Source organism: Hemitrygon akajei, chromosome 1 (genome assembly GCF_048418815.1).
Source record: "Hemitrygon akajei chromosome 1, sHemAka1.3, whole genome shotgun sequence".
Taxonomy (NCBI): domain Eukaryota; kingdom Metazoa; phylum Chordata; class Chondrichthyes; order Myliobatiformes; family Dasyatidae; genus Hemitrygon; species Hemitrygon akajei.
In genome coordinates, this window is record NC_133124.1 from 46,335,262 (window position 1) to 46,359,820 (window position 24,559).

Consider the following 24,559-nt stretch of genomic DNA (forward strand, 5'->3'; position numbering starts at 1 on the left):
AATTGAGAAGAGTCACACTATTCTAGAGATTATTAAATTGACAAGGCTTTTAGGAACGTTTTGTTTAAACTTGAAACTGGTTCAAATTTAAAGCAGTTACTAAAAGAGTAGACAAGTTTATACTCCAAATTAATCATTTTATAAAAAATTGTGAAAGCTGAAGTTAACATTGAGTCATCTATAACAGATTTGCCCTCCATATAAATATTAAATGTGCAGATCTTGATTTTACTGAGACTTGAAATAAATGTTCATAGTGACTTGGACAAGCTTTCACCTATAACCAAAATAATCAAATTCTTTACATGGTCCCGAACTGCTTTCATTGTACTTCCAGTTATTAGTCTGTTTTAAAATCAAATCTGAGAATGTTTTCATCAGTACTGTATGCTAGCTTCACTGTACCAATTTAACCATCGGTGGAGAAATAAAATGTTTCTTGAGATTTTTAAAAACAAACCTATATAATTACCGTAGATTCCGTACTACAGAGCGCACCTGATTAAAAGCCGCAGGCTCTAATTTTAGAAAGAAAATCAATTTTGTACTTGTACAAGCTGCACCGGATTTTAGGCCGCAGGTGTCCCACGTTGTAATATGAGATATTTACACAGAAAGATATTACACGTGAGGATTTTTTAACTTTTAATTAAATCCGTATGGTAACATAAACAAATACATATTGCAAATGCTTTTTTTCGAACCGTGCCTGTAACACGGCTACTTTTAAATATACATACGTATCGGTAACACACAAATTACGTTGCGTATACTTTTTTACTGAACAGTGCACGAACAACATTCCAATATCTCCTAACGACTGGTAAAAAAATATATATACTGCAGCCTACCAGGAAAAGTTATTGATCGCCTTTAACTTAAAAGCAGCGTTCTCGCGCGGGTCTAATGCCGCTCGCCCCCACCTTCCCGTTTATCGCAAACCGGTATTTCCCACAAGACGCGGCGAAACCGGATGTGACGTCATAGTATCCCGGGATGTAGTACAGAAAACAAATATAGTTAAAACACTTCTAACTTTAACTAGAATATACTAACAATTGAATTACTAAGCGAAAATATTATAAACTAAATAACTGCCATAAAGGCAGCACAATGCTTTTCTTCGAGTGTTTTCCATGTTGATGAGGGTGAGTACAAATGACTGATTTACAATAATTTAATTGTGAAAGTGCACTTGATTTATCATACAATTTCATTGGACCTCTGTGAACTACTCATCAATTTCATTGGTCTACTGTTACGAGGCAAAATGTTTTTGGCGGCATGAAAAAAAACCATGCATTAGCCGCACCGTAGTAAAAGCCGCAGTGTTCAAAGCTGTTCAAAGCGTGGGAAAAAAGTAGCGGCTTATAATCCGGCATCTACGGTAACTTTTTCCTAATTTGGAGATTACAATGTTTTTGTCATAAGATCATTCTTGACAAACTTGCAGGCAAGCCTCTGCTCTTCTACAACTTGCTCCAAGTTGTAATGATGGCCATCTACTGCTTGCTGCTGGCAATCTCAATCTCCTTCTGCGAGTAGGTTTTTTTCTCAGAGCCTTTTCTCTTAGATATTTTCCACAAATAGATTAAATTTTCACTTCTATTAGAATAGCTTTGTCATTCTTACTCTTTACTCTGTTCAGTTGTAGCCTTGATTATCACTGTAATGAGAGAAATCCTGTGCTTTTCTCTTTTTATTGTCTAAATTCTAAATGCTCTTTGTTCTGTGCATATATCTTCTGATGCCTCTGGACACATCTTCAGCGATGTTCCTGGAATCATCGGATGTTTTGTGTCTTTCAACATCATACACCCTCCTCCAGGTGACCAAGCCTCTTGTGTCCTGATGGCTAGCTACTTCTGACTCCATGGCTCCCCTCTTTTGAGCCACAGCCATCTTGAGGCCCTCTCTGCTGCATCAGTGGTACTGCGGATGGCTCTCCTCTTCCTCTCTCCCTCGTTGCCCAAATTGCTGAAGGCTCTGGTTAAAGAACGGGCTGTGAATCCCCTACATCAATGGTCCCCAACCACCAGGCTGCGAAGCACGTGCTACCAGGCCACGAGGAAACGATATGAAACGATATGAGTCAGCTGCACCTTTTCTCATTCCCTGTCATGCGCATTGTTGAACTTGAACGCATGCGAGGTCATCAGTCGGTCATTAACCTACAATCACTCGATGAGTAAAGAACAAACGTCACTTGAAAGTTTCTTTGGAAGAGGTGGTAGGGAACATAAAAGGCTTAGCGATGATAATAACGCGGAGACAGCTGAGGCCGAGACTACAAAAAAAAAAGAAAGCTTCCTTCAACAGAAAATATGACGAGTCGTACATAAAATCTGGTTTTAATGCAACCGGTGACTCACACGCTCCAAGCCCCCTGTGAGTGTTATGTGGAGACAAGCTGTCTATTGAGGCAAAGAAGCCCTCAAAACTGCTTCAGCACCTTGAGTCCAAGCACCCTGCACTTAAAGACAAACCCATTGATTTTTTTGAGCAGAAGAAACACGAACAAGCGGGACAGAAGCAAATGCTGAGAGCCACCACCTCCACAAATGCTGCTGCTCTGAGAGCGTCGTACTTGGCTAGCCATACTGCTAAGACTAAGAAGCCTTTCACTGTTGGTGAAGAGTTTGATTCTGCCTGCTGCTAAGGACATGTGCCGTGAACTGTTCGGAGAAGCTGCAGCTAACAAGATGGCACAGGTTTCTCTTTCAGCTACCACAGTTTCAAGGAGAATCGATGACATAGCGGAGGACATAGCGGAGGTCATTGAAGCACAGCTGTTCGAATGGATTAACGAGTCACCATGGTATGCTATCCAGGTCGACAAGTCTACTGATGTTGACAACAAGGCAATACTGCTGGTTTATGTGCGATATATATTTCAAGACGATGTGCACAAGGATATGTTGTGTGCACTGCCACTGCCAACTAACACAACTGGGGCAGAACTATTCAAGTCTTTGAATGACTACATGTCAGGCAAACTGGACTGGTCATTCTGTGTTGGAATATGCACAGACGGGGCTGCAGCTATGACTGGACGGCTGTCTGGTTTCACTACCCGAGTCAAAGAGGTTGCTCCTGAATGCCAGTCTACACACTGTGTCATACACAGGGAAATGCTGGCGAGCCGAAAAATGTCACCTGATCTTACAGCTTATTGAGTGACATTGTTGAAGTTATCAGTCACATCAAAGCAAAAACCCTTAACTCACGTCTGTTTGAGCAGCTTTGCGAGGAAATGGATGCAGAGCACAAACGCCTTCACTTACTCACTGACGTCAGGTGGCTATCAAGGGGGAGAGCCCTGGCCAGGGTTTTTGAGTTAAGAGAGCCGCTACAGAGATTTCTCTCAGGAAAAAGTCATCACTGGCAGCACACTTCAGTGATGAGGAGTGGATAGCAAAACTCGCTTATCTATGTGACATCTTCAACCTGCTCCGTAAACTCAATTTGTCACTTCAGGGGAAAATGACAACTGTCTTCAAGTTGACAGACAAAGTGTCTGCTTTCAAAGCCAAACTGGAACTGTGGGGACGGCGAGTGGACAGGGGCATATTTGACATGTTCCCAACATTAGCTGGGATTTTGGGAGGGACTGAGGCTGCACCGTCCTTCTCGCAGCTGGTGCGCGATCACCTATCTTCGCTGTCGACAGAATTCGAGCGTTACTTCCCAACCGCAGATGACACAAGATGTGCAAAAGAGTGGGTCCGTGACCCATTTGTGAATGTCCCCGGTGAATCATCCATGTCAGCGCGGGAAGAAGATCAACTCCTTGAGCTTGCAAATGACGGTGGGCTGAGAAGTATGTTTGACATAACATCTCTGCCGGCATTCTGGATCAAAGTCAAGGCTGAATATCCTGAGGCAGCCATGAAAGCACTGAAAACGTTGCTTCCATTTCCAATATCATATCTCTGTGAAGCGTGGTTTTCTGCATTGAATGCAACGAAAACTAAATTGCAGAATAGATTGGACATAAGGAGCACCCTTCGAGTATCACTGTATCACTGTCTCCCATCACCCCTCGATGGGACCATCTTGTTGCAGGGAAACAAGCCCAGGGCTCCCACTGATTCAGTGATAATTGGTGTGTTCCAATGATTTTATATGTTCATGCGAGGAAAAAAAGCACAGTGTGTTTAATATCCAAACGTTGCTTAAAATATTATGCTGTTGACTTATAATTGACTTATCACTATCTTCATGCGAGGAAAATATACGCTGTGTGTTTAATATTAAATTTGTTAGATAAACCCTTTTAGAAACAAAATTGAGTGTATTAGCCACTTATAAGTGACTTATAGTTGACTTATCACCTTTATTCCATTTGTGATTAACACCCCCTGTTGGCCGGTCCTCAAGAATATTGTCAATATTAAACCAGTACGCGGTGCAAAAAAAGTTGGTGACCCCTGCCCTACATCCAGCCTCCACTGGGAGACAACTCGCTTTCCACCCAGCCTGCTGACGGTTGCTGACCAGTCCTACGTACTTGGAGAGCTTCCTTTCAAAGGCCTCTTCCAAGCGATCTTCCCATGTGACTGTCAGCTCCAGCAGCACCACTTGCTTGGTAGACTCAGGCACAAGGACAATGCCTGGTTGCAGGGTGGTGGCTGCGATATGGTTGGGGAACTTCAGCTGCCGTTCGAGGTCAACCAACAGCTTCCAGTCTCTTGCAGAGGTCAAGATACCTGCAGCTGCTCTTTTGGTGGGTATTGGCTGCTCCCCAGCTCTGACAAAGGCAATGGTCTGCTTGGAGGGTCGGGACCACCTCACCCACTCAACTCCTGTGCTGATGGCTTCAGCGATGGTCTTCAGGATCTGATCTTGCCTTCATCGGTACCGTCCGTCACCAAGTGCCTTTGTCAGTTGTTATAGGAAACAAATGTCTAAATGGATCTTCTCTCATTTTACACATCAATCTCTTTTTTTCTTAAAGAATTGTAGTATATGGTTAAGCAAATTATTATATAAATTTATTGTCAGATTTTGTTCCCAGAGTGTCTGCTGTTCCTCTGTCTGACATGGACACTAGAATTTCATTAGGAACCTGTTTAAAGTATTGATGTTTTTTTTTCTGATTGGGGGCACTGACCTTGTGTGGTATACTTGTAGAAATATGGCAGCAAGGTTTAGCTTCAATGATATATCTAATATTCATGATGAATTGTATTAGTCATTCACTTGCTATTTTGTTTAGTATTATTGCACTATGTATAGGATTTTATAACACATTAGTTTATGCTGGTAATTATACTTAAATTTCTCCCATTGGCCTATTATTCTGTTACTCCGTGTGTTAATCTAGATTTACTCTAAATGAACCCAACCTATTGCTTTGTAATGGGATCTACATTCTAACCATCTCTGGGTAAAGTATCTCCTGAATTAAATTTAGTGACATTGCACACCTTGGGATCTCTTGTATTGATCAAAGATTTCCAGAATGAAAAAATCTTGTGACTTTGTCTGATACTAAAAATCCTGATTATAATATAAAACCATAAGATATTCGAGCAGAATTAGGCTATTTGACCCATTGAACCTGCTCATCGTGGCTGATCCATTTCCCTCTCAACCTCAGTCTCCTGCCTTCTCTCCATAACCCTTCATGCCTGGACTAATGAAGAATCTATCAACCTTTGCTTTAAATATACCATTGCTTGGCCTCCACAGCCACCTCTGCAATGAATTCCACAGATTCACCACTCTTTAGCAAAAGAAATTCCTTCTTATCTCAGTTTTAAATGGACACCCTTCTATTCTGGGGTTGTGTCCTCTGGTCTTAGACTTCCCCACCATTGGAAACGTCTTCTCCACATCCACTCTATCAAGTTCTGTCAGTATTCAATGAGGTTTCAATGAGATTTCTCCTCCCCCCCCCCCCGCCCCCCCACCATTCTTCTGAATTCATGTAGGTACAGGTCCAAAGCCATCAAACACCCCTCATAATCCCAGAATCATTTTCATGAAGCTCCTTTGAACACTCCAATATCACAACATCCTTTCTTAGATAAGGTGCCCCAGATAGCTCAAAATTCTCCAAATGAGGCTTCAAAAGTGCCTTATAAAGCCTCAACATTACATCCTTGTTTTTCTATTCTAGTCCTCTTGAAATGAATGCTAACATTGCATTTTCATTCCTCACCACTGACTCAACCTGCAAGTTGTCCTTTAGGGAATCCTGCACAAGAACTCTCAAGTCCCTTTGCACCTCAGATTTTTGAATTTTCTCTCCATTTAGAAAATAGTCTATGCTTTTATTTCTTCTACCAAAGTGCATTACCATACACTTTCCAATACTGCACTATCTGCCACCTCTTTGCCAACTCTGCTAATCTTCTTAAGTCCTTCCATAGCTTCTGTGTTTTCTCAGCACTACTTGTCCCTCCATGGATCTTCATTTCATCTACAAACTTGGCCACAAAGCTAACAATTCTGTCGTCCAAATCATTGACATATAACATAAAAAGAATTGGTCTCAACACAGACCCCTGCGTAACACCACTGGTCACTGGCAGTCAACCAACTCTTTGCCTCCTGCCATTCAGCCAGTGTTCTGTTCATGCTAATGTCTTGCTGTAATACCACGGCTCTTAACTTGTTAAAGCAGCCTCATGTGTGACACTTAGTCAAAAGCCTTCTGAAAATCCACTTACACAACATCCACCAATTCTTATTTTCTATCTTTTTTTATTTCTTCAAGGAATTCCAATGGATTTGTCAGGCAAAATTTTCCCTTGATGAAACCACACTGACCACAGTCTGTTTTACCATGTGCCTCCTAGTATGCCAAAACAGCATCCTCAACTCCCAACATCTCCCCAACTACTAAGGTCAGGCCAACTGTCCTATAATTTCCTTTCTTTTGCCTTCCTCTTTCTTGAAGAGTCGAGTGACATTTGCAATTTTCCAATCCTTCAGAGCTATTCCAAACTCTATTGATTCTTGAAATATCAATAACAATGCCTCCCCAATCTCTTCAGCCATCTCTTTCAGAACCCTGAGGTGTAGACCATCTGGTCTAGAAAACTTGTCCACCTTTAGACCTTTCATTTTCACAAGCAACTTCTCTCTAGTAATGGCAACTTCTCTCATTTCTGCCCCCAACACTCTTGAACTTCTGGCATACTGCTAGTGTCTTCCACAGTGAAAATTGATGCAAAATACTTATTCAATTCGGCCACCATTTATTTGTCCCCTTTGCTGCCTCATCAGCATCATTTTCCAGTGGTCTGATATCTAATGTCACCTTTTTTTTGCATTTTATGTATCTGAGGAAACTGTTGGTAACCTCTTTAATATTATTGGCTAGCTTACCTTTGTGTTCCATCTTCTCCTTCTTTCTGACTTCTGCTGGTTTTTAAAAGCTTCCCAATCCTCTAACTTCCCACTAATTTTTGCACTATTATATATGCCTTCTTTTTGGCTTTTATGTTGGCTTTAATTTCCCTTGTCAGTCACAGTTGCATCATCTGCCTTTAGAATACTACTACTTCTTAGAGATGTATCTATCCTGCTCCTGAATTGCTCCAAGAAGCTCCAGCCATTGCTAATTTTGGCCAACTCCTCTCTCATACCTCTGTAGTACGCTTTACTCCACTGTAATACTGATGCACCAGACTTTAGCTTCTCCTTTTCAAATTGCAGGGTGAATTCTTTCATGTTATGATCACCTCCCCCAAGGGTTCTTTTACCTTAAGCTCTTTAATTCCGGTTCATTGCACAACACCCATTCCAGAACTGTTGATCCCTTAGTGGGCTCAAACGTAAGCTGCTCTAAAAAGTCATCTCGTAGACATTCTACATAGTCTCCTTCTTGGAATCCAGCATCAACCTATCTTTCTCCGTCTATCTGGATACATATTGGAATTCCCCATGACTATCAGTATATTGCTTTTTTGTCATGCATTTTCTATCTCCCGTTGTAATTTCTAGCCCATCTTTGCTGCTGTTCGGAGGTTTGTGTATAACTTCCAGCAGGATCTTTTTACCCTTGTAGTAATCTTAGCTCTACCCACAACGACTCTACACGTTTCAATCCTATATCATCATTTTCTAATGGTTTGATTTCATTTTTTACCAACAGAGCTGCCCCACCGCTTCTGCCTACCTGCCTGTCCTTTCGATACAGTGTATATCCTTGGATGTTAAGCTCCCAGCTATAATCTTCTTTCAGCCATGACTCAAAGATGCCCAGAATGTCATACATGCCAATCTGTAACTGTGCTTCATGTTTATCTACCTTAATCCATATACTGTATGCATTGAAATATAACACCATCAGTTCAGTATTTATCACCCTTTTTGATTTTTGTCCCCCTTTTACTTTGCTATTCAACCCATTGACTGCAATTTCATCCTGTCATCAGCCTGTCCTTGCTAGCAGTCTCACTACATGCTGCTTCTGTCTTTTAACCAACTACCCCATTCTCAGCCCTATCACTCCAGTTCCCATTGCCCTGTCAAAATAGTTTAAACCCTCCTGAACAACTCTAGCAAATGTGCTCACAAGGATATCGGTCATTAACCAATAAATTTAGTAAATTTAGGACAGAGTTGAGGAGGATCTGCTTTTCCCAAAGAGTGGTGAACCTGTGAAATTCTGTGCCCAGTGAAGCAGTAGAGGCTACTTCAGTAAATATATTTAAAGCAAGGTTGGATTTATTTTTGCATAGTAGGGGAATTAAGGGTTATGGGGAAAAGGCATGTAGGTGGAGACGAGTCCATGGTCAGATCAGCCACATGATCTTATTGAATGACGGAGCAGGCTCAACGGGCCAGATGGCTTACTCCTCCTATTTCTTAAGTTCTTGTAACACTGCCCCAGAGCCATCATTCTCACTGCACTAAGTGTGCCCTAACAGATGAGGAATGAAGAATAAAGAACCCAGGTACTTAACTCTGCTAAGCCTGATTAACCAAAGCCACTCGTAACACTGGCCTACTCACACAATGGCCACTCCGCTTGCCCTTGCCTTATTTTTATGCGCTCTTCCTAATGAATCCCATTCACTGATTGGACACAGTCCAACTCTGAAAACTGCCACGAAGCACTGCATTTTTTAATCTTCAATTGCGGACCTGCGTAAAGTCGCTGCTGCTTCTTGTGCTTTCATTCACTGATTGGGTGCATTCCAATTCCCTTTCGAGGGTCCAACCAACATTTTTACTCTATTAGCCTGGTCTAGTTAACTGACCAAAAAGGAAAATACTTTTTGTTGCACCCTTTTAACAAATAATTGAAACACTTGCATCTTAAATTATTTTGATAGTTTTTTTTTGAAAGACCAAAATAATGTACTGTATGTTATGTTGAAATGTAACAAGGATATGCAGTTCACATAAGGCATAGAATTTGGTAGTGAGTATTTCTTTTTGCCGTGGACATTAATAATGATAGGCTCTGTTGTCCATTCCTAGAGGTATTAAAAAAAAATCTGGTGAGCCATTTCCTTGAATTGTACAAATATTTAATGAAAGTATTTCCAGCAAAATTATTTAATTAAATGTTTGTAGTTCAGAAGGGAGTTCAAGAATTACCAATTAATGACTGGTACATTTCCAAATGAAGTTGAAGATCTTGGAAGGAAATTTGTATGCATCCATTCTCTTGTCATTCTTTCAATCTCATTGATATCTATTCGGCAGTTGGGTAAGGAAAGCTGCACACAATACTCCAAATTAGGCTTCACGAACATCCTATAGGACTTCAAGATAACATCCCAACTCCTGTACTTGTATTCTGATTTATGAAAACCAATATGCCAAAATCTTTCTTTACAGTCTTATCTACCTTTTAATACCACAATAATCTGATGTAGAATTATTTGTTTATGTCTGTGAAGTTTTGTTTCAATCAGCATTTTATGCTGTATTCCGGTTGTGCTTAGCTGGCATCTTTTGTTGAAATATAACTTGTTCTAACATGTCCGTGGCTTATACATTGCTGAATAAGCCAAATTTGGTTTATGACTTGATGGTGATGGTAGTGTGAGAAATTTGGTAGATCTTCAGGTTATAGATTATAGTGGACTATATTTCTTCTTGCTGCTCACAGTGTCTCATGTAGTATTTAAATTAAACAAATGATCTTCAATTTTACGATTTAATATTGTTATTTTCTCTTCCAGTTTCCAAGTTGGGGATTTGGTGCTCATAATCTTGGATGAACGTCACGATAATTATGTTCTGTTTACTGTTGGCCCAACACTTTACTTCTTGCATTCAGAGTCTTTGGGAGCATTAGATCTTAAACCTGGTGAGAAAATTTTTGCTTTAAATAAATTATTTTATTCAAAAGTGTCCTAATAGTTGTAAGTTTCTACTTTGTTCCTCATTCAGGGATCCCAGTGCAAATTACAACCAGGTGCTCTCATTTTGAGAATTGTCATTTCTTTCTTTCAACTTTATGCTCAGTGTTTTGCATGTTGCCAAATTTTAAAACAAACTACAATGAATCAGGCCATGCTTCATTGAGTAACTTCTATGCGGCTTGCAGTCAAAAATAGATTTCATGCAAATTTTGCATTTTTAATCCATAATCTGTCATGAATAAATATCCCAATTTTAGACAGCTGGAAATGATTCAAAGGAAAAGTGGAATTATTTGCTGGTTATGATAGATACTGTAATTGTTTTTAAATGAATGTGCACATATGGGACTTGTACTTAAGTATATTTAGATTTTTCATCTTATTAACGGTGTCTACCATTTGTCGTCATATAATTGCATTTTATATATTTTTAGTATTCTGTACAGAAAAGATTATCTTAATCTTGCATTGTAAGGACATGAGAAATTTCTAGTGAAATTCACGTGCTTTCTCTATACTACGAAAATGGTAAACAGAACAAAATTAGTAAAGCTAATTTCAGTTCAGTTAGGTCTAGAAAACTATGTTTTAATGCTTCCTGGTTAGTTTTAATTTTATTCAGTTAATTTTCAGGTTTTTCAAAGGTTCTCCCTAAAAGAAACATGGTATCTTTTTCACTATTTTAATACTTACGGATGCTTTAATTCTCCTCACGGAGTTCAGTACACTCACTACTATTCCTTTATCTTTAAATATCAGTCTTAATTATCTTCAAATGGCTATCACATCCCACTATCGTACTTTTAATTTACAGATGTCAGTTCAATTCCCCACTTCAATTTATTGATTTAGGTAATATTTCAAGGCAACTCCCTTTAATGTCCTCTAAAAACAGAATTGACAGGAGTTTTAATAATTGTTCTGTCCTAATCACTGTTTCTTCCATTATTCTAAAACTGTAGACTATTTTCAAGCCGGTCTGATTTTAAAATGATTCATTACAGCTACATTGTACATGCTTTAAAAAATTGGTAGTTACTGATTCAATTTTGCATTATTCACTTTTCTAGTTTTTCTTTTTATTCTTTACCACTTGCTGCTTCTCAAGACGGTATTTTAACCTCATTTATTTTTCTCTTGATTTTTTCTGTCATGCCTTCAGATCAACAAAAAAATAAACATTGCTTGATTTAATTTCAATGATACTGGACAAACAGCAAAATGGAAAATGCCATAATTGTGATCATTGTAACAATTTTAATCATTTGGTACTGTATTACTGCAAGGTCAGCAATTATTGTACATTCTAGTTGATCTTCAGAGAATGATAATAAGACTATATAAAACCATAAGACATAGGAGCAGAATTAGGCTATTTTAGCCCATTGAGTCTGCTCCACCATTCATTCATGATTGATCCTATTTTTTCCCCTTCTCAGTCCCACTCCCTAGCCTTCTCCCCATAACCTTTGATGCCATGTCCAATGAAGAACCTATTAAGCTCTGTCTTAAATACACCCAATGACCTGGCCTCCACAGCTGCCTACAATAACAATTCCCACAGCTTCACCACCCTCTGGCTAAAGAAGTTTCTTCACATCTCTGTTTTTAAATGATGCTCCTCTATCCTGAGGCTGTGCCCTCCTGTCCTATACTCCCCCACCTTGGGAAACTTCCTTTCTACATCTGTTCTGTCTAGGCCTTTTGATATTCGAAAGGTTTCATTGAGATCCACCCTCATCCTTCTAAATTCCACGAGTACAGACCCAGAGCTATCAAACATTCCTGGTATGATGAGGCTTTCATTTACAAAATCATTCCTTGTTGACCTCCTCTAAACCCTCTCCGATGCCAGCACATCTGTTCTTAGATGAGGAGCCCAAAACTGTTCATAGTACTCAAGGTGAGGCCTCACCAGTTCCTTATAAAACCTCAATATCACATTCTTGCTCTTGTATTATGTACCTCTTGAAATGAATGCTAATGTTGCATTTGCCTTCAACACCACTGATTCAACCTGCAAGTTAACCTTTATAACGTTCTGCACAACAACTCCCAAGTTGCTCTTCATCTCAGATTTATGGATTTTCAGCCCATTTAGAAAATAGTCTGCACATTTATTTCTACTACCAAAGTGCATGACCATGTATTTTGCAACATTGTATTTCATTTGTCATTTTCTTGCCCATTCCCCTAATCTGTTTCCTCAACACTACCTGCTCCTCCGCCAATCTTCGTATCATCTGCAAACTTGGCAGTAAAGTCATCTATTCCATCATCTAAATCATTTATATACTGCATAAAAAGAAATGGTCCCAACACTGGCCCCTGAGAAACACCACTACTCACTGCCAGCCAACCAGAAAAAGGATCCTTTTATTCCCATTTATTCCCTCCTACCAATTAGCCAATGTTCTAATGTTCTAACCATGCCAGTAACTTTCCGGTAATACCGTGAGTTCTTAACTTGTAAGCAGCTTTGTGTGGCAACTTGTCAAAGGTCTTTTGAAATGTATGACATCCACTGTATCCGTATCCCTTTGTCTACCCTATTTGTAATCTCCTCAAAGAACTCCCCAACAGGTTCGTCAGGCAAGATTTTTCCCTTATGGAAACCGTACTGACTTTGTCCTATCTTGTCCTGTGTCACCAAGTACTCCATAACCTCATCTTCCATAACCAATTGACTCCCAACATCTGCCCAAACACTGAGGTCAGGCTAACTGGCCTATAATTTCCTTTCTGCTGTGTCCCTCCTTTCTTAAAGAGTGGAGTGACATTTCCAATTGTCCAGCCCTCTGGCACCATGCTAGAGTCCAATGATTTTTGAAACATCATTTCTAATGCCTCCATAATCTCAACTGCGACCTCTTTCAGAACCCTAGGTGCAGTTCATCTGGTCCAGATGACTTGCAGCGTCTTTCAGCTTTTTGAGCACCTACTCCCTTGTAATAGTAACTGCACTCACTTCTCTTCCCTTGCACCCTTCAACATTTGACACACTGCTAGTGTCTTCCACAGTAAAGGCTAATGCAAGGTACATATTTAGTTCATCTGCCAACTCCTTGTCCCCCTTTATTATTTCTCGGCCTAATTTTCTAGCATTCCTATATCCTCTTTCCTCTTGTTTTTAACATACTTGAAAAAGTTTTACTATCCACTTTGATATTGTTTGCTAACTTGCTTTCATTTCATCTTTTTCCTCATGAAGCTGTAAGTTTTTAAAAGCATCCCAATCCCCTTATCTTCCTACTAATTTTTGCTTTGTTGTATGGCCTCTTTTGTTTTTACACTAGCTTCCACTTCCATTGTCAGCCACGGTTGTACTATTTTGCCATTTGAGTATTTATTCATTTTTGGAATATATCTATCTTGCTCCTTCATTTTTCGCAGAACTCAAGCCATTGCTGCTCTGCTGTCATCCTACCAGCATCTCTTTCCAATTTTCTTCAGCCAACTCCTCTCTCATACCACTGACATTTCCTTTATTCCTGTGAAATCCTGCTACATCAGACTTTACTTTCTCCTTATCAACTTTCAAGTTGACCTCAATCGTATTGTGATCATTGTCTCCCAAGTGTTCTTTTACCTTAAGCTCTCTATTACCTTTTGTTCATTATATAACACCCAATTCAGTATAGCTGATCCCCCAGTAGGCTCAACAACAAAATGCTCCGAAAAGCCATCTCATAGATGTTCAACAAACTCATTCTTTTGGATTCATTACCAAACTGATTTTCCTAATCGACCTGCACGTTGAAATATTCCATGACTTTCATAACATTGCACTTTTACAGGCCTTTTCTATTTCATGTTGTAATCTGTGGAAGGTATTGTTGGAAGGCCTGTTATATAACTGCCATCTAGGTCCTTTTACCTTTGGAGATAAGCTACCTTAGTCTACTGCTTTCCTTCTGATAAATGTTTGGCTATAGTAATGCTAGGTAAGTAATTCTATTGAGAATGAAGAAATAGTGATATTTCAGATCAGGTTGGCATATGGCTTGAAATGATACCTAAAGCTGGTGGTTTTCCTGTGCACTTATTGTCTTTGCCCTTAGAGGTGGAGGTCACAACCTTGGAAGCGGCTCTTTAGTGAGTAACTGAAGTACATTATGTAGATGGTATGTAACTGTAGTCATGTACATTTTTGTCTTTTGGAAGGCTTCAGATTTGGCATAGTGGTTATGGCAAATCAAGCTTGTGTTTTAATAAAGTTGCATTAGTGTGGTAAGAGTTACATTTAACTAGGCTGTTCTGTTGGGTGGTTCTCCATCCTGCGCATGTCATGAGTGTTATGTACAGTGAAAGGCTCTCAAATGTCAGGGGCAAGTTACTCATTGTTACTAGCACAGCCTTTTACCTGCTCTTACCTTATGGCATTTAATTGGCTGATCAGGAGGTTCTGATTACTGGTATATAAAGGTTAGTTTGTTAGATTCACAAAAGATTGCAAGAGCTAGAATTTGGAGCAAAAATAATATATCACTGGAGAAACTCAGCAGGTAAAGCGATGTCTGTGAGTTGCAGGGATGGTCCACATTACAGGGCAAGACCCTGTATTAGGACTTAGAAGCAGTTAGACTCTATTCTATTAGAAACATTTATTTCCTGCCACTTTTGTGACAGATTGTTTGCTATTAAACCATTCTGTTGAAATTTTGTTGAGGTCTTGCTGCATGCAGGCATGGTTTGCTTTTCCTGAGTGATTACAAATGGAATTAAGCTTTGTGAAATCATGCACAAACATTCTTCCCTTCCCCCACTGTAATCCTATGATGAAAGGGAAATCCTTTTTTTGACAGTGAGAAACAGAAAATGGTTAGGATTAGGACACTCCCCTGAGGAAATGCCCTCAAAGAATGATGTCCTGGTACTGGAATGATTGACTTTCCCATAATCTTGAGTGTCCAGTTTTGGTCAAGTTGTGATTCTAACCACATATGCTTTCATTTTAAAGTCTAGTTGCTGCTGGAAATTGATGTTTACTTAGATAAACACTACCTTGATAGCTTTCTATAAAGAGGATGGTTTCTCTAATCTTGAATTAGAAATTCAGATATTTGATTTATGTTTGGACCAGATAAGTCAGGTTATTCTTGTGAAACCTAAAATCAGTACTGCCAAAGTGGAATAACCAGAAACCTTTTGTCATGCTCAGAGTTTCTTCCAAGTTAACTTCTAAGTAATTTTGTTAATGTGAACTGGATGAGAATTTGGTTTTCAAAGTCCTCCCAGAAATCCTACTTTGGAAATTAGCAAAATTATATTGTAAGTTCATTTGAGGGATTTTTCTTCCTGTCATTTAAAGCTCAAAATAATCAATGCATTTCAAACGTTGCATTGATCAAATTTGTTGTAATTTCAGGAAAAGAAAGAGTAATCAGATCATTACATAGCTGTGAAAAGAGCATTAAAGCAAGGTATAACATTAGCCAAATTGTGGATAAAAGTCATACATGAAAATTGAGAGATGTGGAAATTCGCATGCATGAAGTTAATTTGTCAACATTACATTTGCTGTAATTTTGGAAAATATTGTATAGAAAAGATGTTACTTAGGCTGATGGATTTGTGCTATGATCTAAAGCTTCGTCATGGGATTTTTCAATGGATGTTATGTCAGGTTGCTGTCATTTGTCTTTACTGAGCTTTAAAATAAATGATACAGTTTTAATTTCTATTTTAATTGAGTAGAATGAATTTTGTATTATTTTACTCAACAACATTTTGTTTCCTTACATGTTAGTTTTTGTTTCAATTTTGACGAGCACTACCACATAAATTGCAAAAAAAAATGCAGTACTATACAAAAGTCATAGGTAGATATATAGGGTGCCTCACAGGACTGTATTTCTCAATGTGAAGCAGGGAGTGAGTTTGTAAATCTGGCAGGAGAAAAGGATGTTGGGAATGGTGAGGATGGACTGCAGCTGGAGGGGTGTGGGATAGGTGGCAGAACAGGAGTGCCAGGTAGCGGGAGATCAGCCTCGGTGCTGAGGCAACCAGCCGTGAAACATCAGACAAGATCATTTGATTCCTAACAATTGGTTTATTGGTCATTGCAGAATACCTCTCTGGCACATCCTGCTCTCTCTCCTCTCCCTCCCTTCCCAGTCTCAGTCCACAACAGAGACTCATGTCAGAATCAGGTTTATCATCACACACAAATGTCATAAAATTACTACAGTTCTATGCAAATATATATACTGTATATATGCCAAAGACTTTTGCAAAGTAGAGTATAACATTTTTTGCTTACTTTCAGACATAGTTATTCAGCATAGAAATGGGTAATTGCCATAACATTCCAAGCATTTCTGATCTCTGTACCTATCGATCCATCTTTTAAAAGTTGTTATTTCCCTGCCTCATCTTTATCTGGTCCAAGCGCCGGACATCAGCAGGAAGAGTTTAAAAGGAAACTTTTTTTTCTTCAGCAGTTTGTTCGAGACACCATTGCGCAAGCACGTGGACGTCAGCAAATTAGACCAGCAGGATGAGTTTAAAAAGAAGACAGCTTTATAGAGTGGGTGAGAGAGTAGAGGGAGTCGGAGTAGGAGGGCTTTGGCTCAACAGGGCTTCGGCAATGACAGGCTGAGGCAAGGTAAATTACTTCTGAGGTTTGGGAAGTTTGTCTGTTAAACTGCTGTTCTGCACTGGGTGTCAGATGTGGGAAGTCTGAGGGACTCCCAGCCTCCCAGGCGGCCAGTTCTGCGTCGAGTTGCAGCTCCTTGGGGTCTACGTTAGCGGACTGGAGATGCAGATTGATTACCTTCATCTGGTCTGGGAAAGTGAGGTGATATAGAGGAGCTATAGGCAAGTAGTCACACCGAGGACTCGAGACATCAGCCATGGGTAACAGTCACGAGAAGGAAGGGCAAGAGTTAAATATTAGAGAGTACCCCTCTGGCTGTCTCCCCTAACAGTAAGCGCTAGTGTGAGGTGGTTCATTTTGATAGGTCAAATATGATGGCAGAATATAGTAAGACTCTTGACAGTGTGGACGATCAGAGGGTTCTTGGGGTCCGAGTCCATCGGACACTCAAAGCTGCTCTGCAGGTTGACTCTGTGGTTAAGAAGGCATACGGTGCCATTGGCCTTCATCAATTGTGGGATTGAGTTTAAGAGCCGAGAGGAAATGTTAACCACTATATAGGACTCTGGTCAGACCCATTTAGAGTACTGTGCACATTTCTGGTCACCTCACTGCAAGAAGGATGTGGAAACTATAGAAAGGGTGCAGAGGAGACTTACAAGGATGTTGCCTGGATTGGGGAGCGTACCTTATGAGAATAGATTGTGAACTCGCCCTTTTCTCCTTGGAGCAACGGATGAGAGGTGACCTGACGGAGGTGTATAAGCTGCTGAGAGACATTGATCATGTGGATAGTCAGAGGCTTTTTCCTAGGGCCAAAATGGCTAACATTAAGGTGCTTGAAAGTAGGTATAGAGAAGATGTCAGGGGTAAGTTTTTTGACGTGTGGTGAGTATGTGGAATGGGCTCCTGGATAGACACATGGAGCTTGAAAAATAGAGGGCTATAGGTAAAACTAGGTAATTTCTAAACTAAGTACATGTTCGGCACAGCATTGTGGACAGAAGGGCCTGTATTGGGCTGTAGGTTTTCTATGTTTTTTTTTCTCTGTTCCTTTTTTCTTTTTCAATATTTTTATTGATTTCTTACAAAAAAGAATACAGAATACAGGAAGATGTATATCAGAGGTGTCGAACTCAATTGCACATGGGGCCAAAACTCAAAGCACACTTTAGGTCGCGGGCTGAACAGGATAAACATTTATTGAACACACTAAAACTAAACATTTTTTGAACATAAATATGAATAAAAACAGACAGGAATATTATTCCAGAAAAAATAAACTAAAACTTTAAATAAACTTAAATATTTTGCTCTCCATAAAAATATCTCCTGTCAGTATTATACAAGTTAGAAATACGAGCATGCTGCAAAAAAACCCTGAAAATATAAATAAAATTTGTGCTTTTCAGCAAAAGTTACAACAACAACAAATCAAAACACTCAGTTTTCTTTGCTCTTATGCCGTTTTGTCAGAGCTGGATGCTTGGCATCTTTTCTTGGCAATAAGTTTGTTTAGGTTTGGTGTAAGGTTCTGTGTTGTGTAGATTCTCAGGATGGACTGCAGGTGTTCATCAGTGAGACGACTCCTGTGTGATGTTTTATTAATCTTCATCACTGAGAAAAGCTTCTCACACAGATATGTGCTACCAAGCATGCACAAGGTTTGAGCCGCATGTAGACGGAGCTGAGGCATTGCTTCAGGAATGGAGCGAATAAACTGTACGGGTCCTGCAGTGTCATACTTAGCCTTTAGTGTCCCATTACACTGCAGCTCTATCAGCTCCATCTGAATCGGTACAGGTGCAGTTTCCACGTCGACGGCAAATGGGTTGCGAAGCAGCTCGAAATTAATTTTTTGTGCTTCAAAGTCACCAAAGCGCCGTGCGAACTCAGTGCGAAGTGCGCTCAGTTTATCAGCAAAGTGCTCATTTGGGAACATCATTGCGCCGACCTGGTTCAACATTACTTGGCAACAGGGAAAATGAGGCAAGTTGCACTGGTGTATTTGTGTCTCCCATAAGAGCAGCTTCACTTGAAATGCCTTCACTGCATCATACATGTCAGTGATCATGCGGTCACGTCCCTGGAGCTGAAGGTTTAAGACGCTGAGATGTGTTGTTATGTCAGCCAGAAACGCCAACTCACATTTCCACTTTTCATCCCGCAAAACTGTGGAGACTTTTCCTTTACTGTCCATGAACTGACAGATTTCCTTGTTGAGCTTAAAAACTCTATTGAGAACTTTTCCCCGACTCAGCCAACGCATCTCTGTATGATAAGGAATGTCGGCAAACTCTGAATCTATTTCCCGCATAAAAGACTGAAATTGCAGGTGATTTAAACCTTTAGCTCGGATAAAGTTTACGGCTTGTGTTACAGTGCTCATTACATGTTCCATCTTTAGGAATTTACCACACAGCATTTCTTGGTGTATGATGCAGTGATATGTTGTTAACTCACCAGTACAGTTCTCCTCCTGCATCTTTACCCGCATCCTTCCCACTTAGTCCACTTTTTTTCACCGCACATCGCCGGTGCTCCATCTGTTGTAAGTCCAATAAGTTTGTCCCAGGGCAATTTCATGTCGGTTACACTTTGACATACATTTTCAAAAATGTCTTTTCCTGTCGTTGTCCCATGCATCGATTTAATGTTCAATATTTCCTCTGTAACGCACAAATTGGAGTTCACTCCTCGGATGAAGATAGCCAGCTGTGCAGTGTCCGTCATATCAGCACTTTCATCCACAGCAAGCGAGTATGCAATAAATGGGTTGCTTCTTTCAATCAACTGTGTTCTTAAATCAGTGGCTATCTCACAAACTATACTCAGCAACCCATCGGTTTTGCAAGACTCTTTTTTCAGAATCAACTTTTCTCTTTGCCATTGTTAGGGGTTAGCTTTGACTTCAGAATAGCGTTGTATACAGCAACAGACACTTGACGCGGGAATGTTCCCGGGTAGCCTATCGGCAGCTGTTGCGCTACATTATGGGATCTGTAGTTTGTGTGTTATCAGCGCTTCATATCACCGGGCCATTAATAATTAAAATAATAGATCTATCTAAAATGATCTCGCGGGCCGGATATGGCACGCGGGCCTTATGTTTGACACATATGATGTATATCATATATCAAGTACAATATATGTGAATCACACTTATAGTCTCATTACCCCATATTCATGTAAGTTAAATAGAATCATAATTGAGAAGTAATAATTTTATTATACAAAAAAATCTAAACCCACTACCAAAAAAAGCTGTTTGGTAAAGAAAGAAAAAGGAAAAAGAAATCCTTATCATAGTAAAAAAAAATTATTAGCCAAGATCAATACTTGATAACAAATCAAAGACTTTGAAAATAATTCAAAAAAAGGTCCCCACAATGTTAAAAAGTCTTGTCTTGATTCAGAAATTGAACAACGAATCTTCTCTAAATTTAAGCATGACATGACATCGCTTAGCCATTGAACATGAGTAGGCGGAGCAACATCCTTCCACCTGAGCAACAGTGCCCTCCTAGCTGTAAGAGAAATAAAAGCCAAAATGTGCAAGTCAAGTGTCTCCAAGATAATATCTTTTCCTCCAACAATACTGAATAGGGCAGTCAAAGGGTTTGGTTTAAAATTTACTTTAAAAAGTACAGGAAAAGTCTGAAATACTTCCTTCCAGTATTTTTCAAGACTGAGGCATGTCCAGAACATATGAATTAATGAAGCCTCTCCATTGTTACATCTGTCACAATAGGGAGATATATCCGAATAAAAACGAGACAACTTATCTTTAGTCATGTGGGCCCTATGGACCACTTTAAATTGTAGGAGGGAGTAACAGGCACACAACGATGAGGTATTAACCAATTTAAAAATTTCATTCCAAGTTTCCTCAGAAATTGAAGTCTGTAAATCTTGTTCCCAGAGATTTTTAATTTTGTCTAGAGGAATGTTTCTCATTCCCAACAACATACCATAAATATTAGATATTGATCCATTATGAAAAGGTTTAAAGTTAAAAATTACACCTAATAAATTCTTTTTTTCAAATCTTTTTATTATTATTCAAAAATAGCACAAGTACATCAAAGTAACAACACTTACAATGCCTCATAAAAGAGGAAATTATCTTAAAGTTGAACATTTTGTGAATAAAAAAAAAACCCTACTGATCAAGAAAAGTGAGGGGGGGACAAAAAAGAAACCCTTTGGAGCTACAACCCAGGAGCCATGCGTCATACAAAAAGCTTCTAAAAATAAACATCAAACCGCCAACAAGAAAAAAAGATATATCAAAAAAATTTACATTTGGATCATGGAGGAAACCTATCAGTTAACTGAAATGATAATAACGAGCAAATGAGCCCCATCTCTTCTCAAAATCAAAGTATTATGGTGGATGTAAAACTGAGATAGCTACACTGACACATATGTTCTGGTCATGTTCTATATTAAAACATTTTTGGAAGTAGGTCTTTTTGACAATTTCTAAAGCACTCAGAATCAATTTACAACCTAATAAGTTGACTGTGCTTTTTGGAATAATTCCTCAAAATATGCATGGTATTTCTGTGTCTGATGAACAAGTTATTGTGTTTGTTACATTGATAGCTAGAAGGGCCATCTTGTTGAAATGGAAGGATATATCAGCTCCTACTTTGTCACAATTGTTCTCTCAAGTGATGCTGTGTCTTAGAGAAAATTAGAACACCTAATAAATTCTTATCAGGACTTTTACAAAATGTATGTAATTGAGACTGCAGAAAGTCTCTAATTTGTAAATATCGAAAAAAGTGGGTTTGTGGTAAGCTATATTTAGTTGACAACTGCTCAAATGAAAAGAGACTTCCTCCAACAAATAAATTCTGGAAGCATTGAATACACAATTTATCCCAATCGTTAAAAATTACATCAGTCATAGAAGGTTTAAAAAAAGTAGTTAGAAAAAATGGGACTTGAAAGAGAAAATCTCAATAAGCCAAAATACTATCTAAATTGTACCCAAATCCTCAAAGTATGTTTAACTACAAAACTAGCAGTTCACTTAAAAATAAAGGAATTGAGGATCTGAGAAGAGAGATGATAGAAAATATATTAACAGAGTTAGCGTCTAAAGAAACCCAAACAGGGCAGTCCTCTCAGTTAAACATGAGATTCCGTGTATTGACTGCCCAGAAATAAAACCTAACATTTGGTAAAGCTCAACCTTCATTCTTTTTAGCTTTTTGAAGATGAACTTTATTTAGTTAAGAGTGTTTATTTTTCCATATATATGAAGATAGAATCAAGAGAATCAAAAAAGAATTTAGGAATAAAAACAGGTAAGGCCTGAAAAAGGTATAAAAAATTTAGGCGAAATATTCATTTTAATAGAATTAATTTGGCCAATCAATGATAATGAAAAGGGTGACCATTTTGATAGTGCCCTTTTTACATAATTCAGCAAAGTAAAAAAAAATTCTTCAAATAACTTTTTAATTCTTAGTAATTGTTACACCCAAATAAGTAAATTGATTTCTTAAAATTTTAAAAGGAAGTTTAGTATTAATTGATGCCAAATTATTCAAAGGAAAAAGTTCACTCTTATGAAAATTTAGTTTATATCCTTGGAAACTGACTAAAACAGGAGAGTAAGGAAAGTACGAAAGGTACTGAAGTCTCAACATTAGAAATATAAAGCAAAAGGTCATCAGCATAAAGTGAAACTTTGTGAGTAATACCTCTCCTTAAAATACCACTGATATCATTAGATTCTCAGAAAGCAATAGCTAAGGGTTCTAAAGCCAGATCAAAAAGCAAAGGACTTAAGAGACAACCTTGTCTAGTTCCATGTTGAAGTTTAAATGGTTTGGAATTCTGAGAGTTACTGAGAACCCGAGCAGAGGGAGATAAATAAAGTAATTTAATCCATTGAATAAAATCGGGCCCAAAATTCAATTTTTCTTAAGGTTTTAAATAATTCCATTCAACCCGATCGAAGGCTTTCTCAGCGTCTAAGGATATCACACATTCCGATATCTCTTTAGAAGGAGAATAAATAACATTTAATAAATGATGAATATTAAAATGGGAATATCGATTTTTAATAAATCCAATTTCAAAACAATTCTTCAGTATGAATATTTCTTGTTGTACAGCAGAAGGCTGTCCACCAGATGTGGTTAAGTCTATTTCCATTGAGTATCTACTGCAGTCTAAATCAAAATAATATTGCAGATAGCACTGAAACCAGCTGCATGCCTTCTAGCAGCTTGTTGTTTTCAATAAATGTACTAAAAATATATTTATGGATTGTTTCTATGGAACTCTCATTGGGAATTAGGAATTTTTTGAAGCATTTGTTTACCAAACATATTTATTACCTGTACAACAAGAAGCAATATCCATACTGAAGAATTATTTTGAAATTATTGATTTCTGTTTTAAAATATATGACTTCAATCAATAATTATTGCAGTTGCAAACACCTTATCAGTTCAGAAGTTGTGGTTTATTTGCAATATAAGTGCATTGGTAACTTTAATATTTGTGGAAATGTTTGTTTCTGAAGCTCTGGGTCCTTTTTTTAAATTTTAGTTTAATAACTTCAAATCTTATATACTTGTAGCTGAAGAAGAAAAACTCCTTCAAAGATCAGTTTTAGTAGATAAAAACCTATGTTTGCCACTGAGAAAATGTGAACAGATACTGTCTAAACAGCTGCATTGAGCACTTCACAGTCAATTATTGAGTAAGTGGTCCGGAGGCTGATGATAAAATAGGCCATAGTCTGCATGGTTTCCTCAAGGGAAAGTCTTGCCTGACAAATCTGTTGGAATTCTTTAAAGAAATAACAAGCAAGATAGACAAAGGAGAATTGGTTGATGTTGTGTACTTGGATTTTCAGATGGCCTTTGACCAGGTGTCACACGAGGCTGCATAACAAGCCACAAGCCCATGATATTACAGGAAAGATTCTAGCATAGATAAAGCAGTGGCTGATTGGCAGGAGGCAAAGAGTGGGAATAAAGGGAGATTTTTCTGTCTGGCTACTGGTAACTAGTGGTGTTTCACAGGGGTCTGTGTTGGGACTGATTCTTTGTACATTACTTGTCAATGATTTGGATAATAGAATTGATGGATTTGTTGCAAAGTGTGCCGATGATATGATGATAGGTGCGGGGCAGTTAGTTTGAAGGAAGTAGAGAGGCTGCAGATGGTCTTAGATAGATAAGGAGAATGGGCAAAGGAATGGCAGATGTAATACAGTCTTGGAAAGTGTATGGTCATGAACTTTGGTAGAAGAAGTAAAAGGCTAGACTATTTTCTAAATGGAGAGAAAATACAGAAAAGCTGAGGTGCAAAGGGACTTGTGAGTCCTTGTGCAGGATTCCCTAAAGGTTAATTTGCATGTTGAGTATGTGGTGAGGAAGGCAAATGCAATGTGTATTGATTTCAACAAAACCAGAATATAAAGTAAGGATATAATGTTGAGACTTTATAAAGCACTGGTGAGGCCTCTCTTGGAGTATTGTGATCAATTTTGGGCCTCTTGTCTTAGAGAGGATGTGCTGAAGTTGGAGAAGGTTCAAAGGAAGTTCACAAAAATGATTCCAGGATTGAATGACTTGTCATATGAAAAGTGTTTGAT

General features: G+C 38.7%; 1 protein-coding gene across 4 annotated transcripts in view; it reads left to right on the top strand.

The window, feature by feature from the left end:
• The window catches only part of rb1cc1 (RB1-inducible coiled-coil 1), a 193,999-nt gene that overhangs the window by 156,365 nt on the left and 13,075 nt on the right, over positions 1–24,559 (top strand). For all 4 annotated transcript variants that reach the window (XM_073042482.1, XM_073042490.1, XM_073042499.1 and 1 more), the window contains one exon: positions 10,152–10,279. In XM_073042482.1, the coding sequence (XP_072898583.1) occupies positions 10,152–10,279 (128 nt within the window). The remainder of the gene's footprint in view (positions 1–10,151; positions 10,280–24,559) is intronic.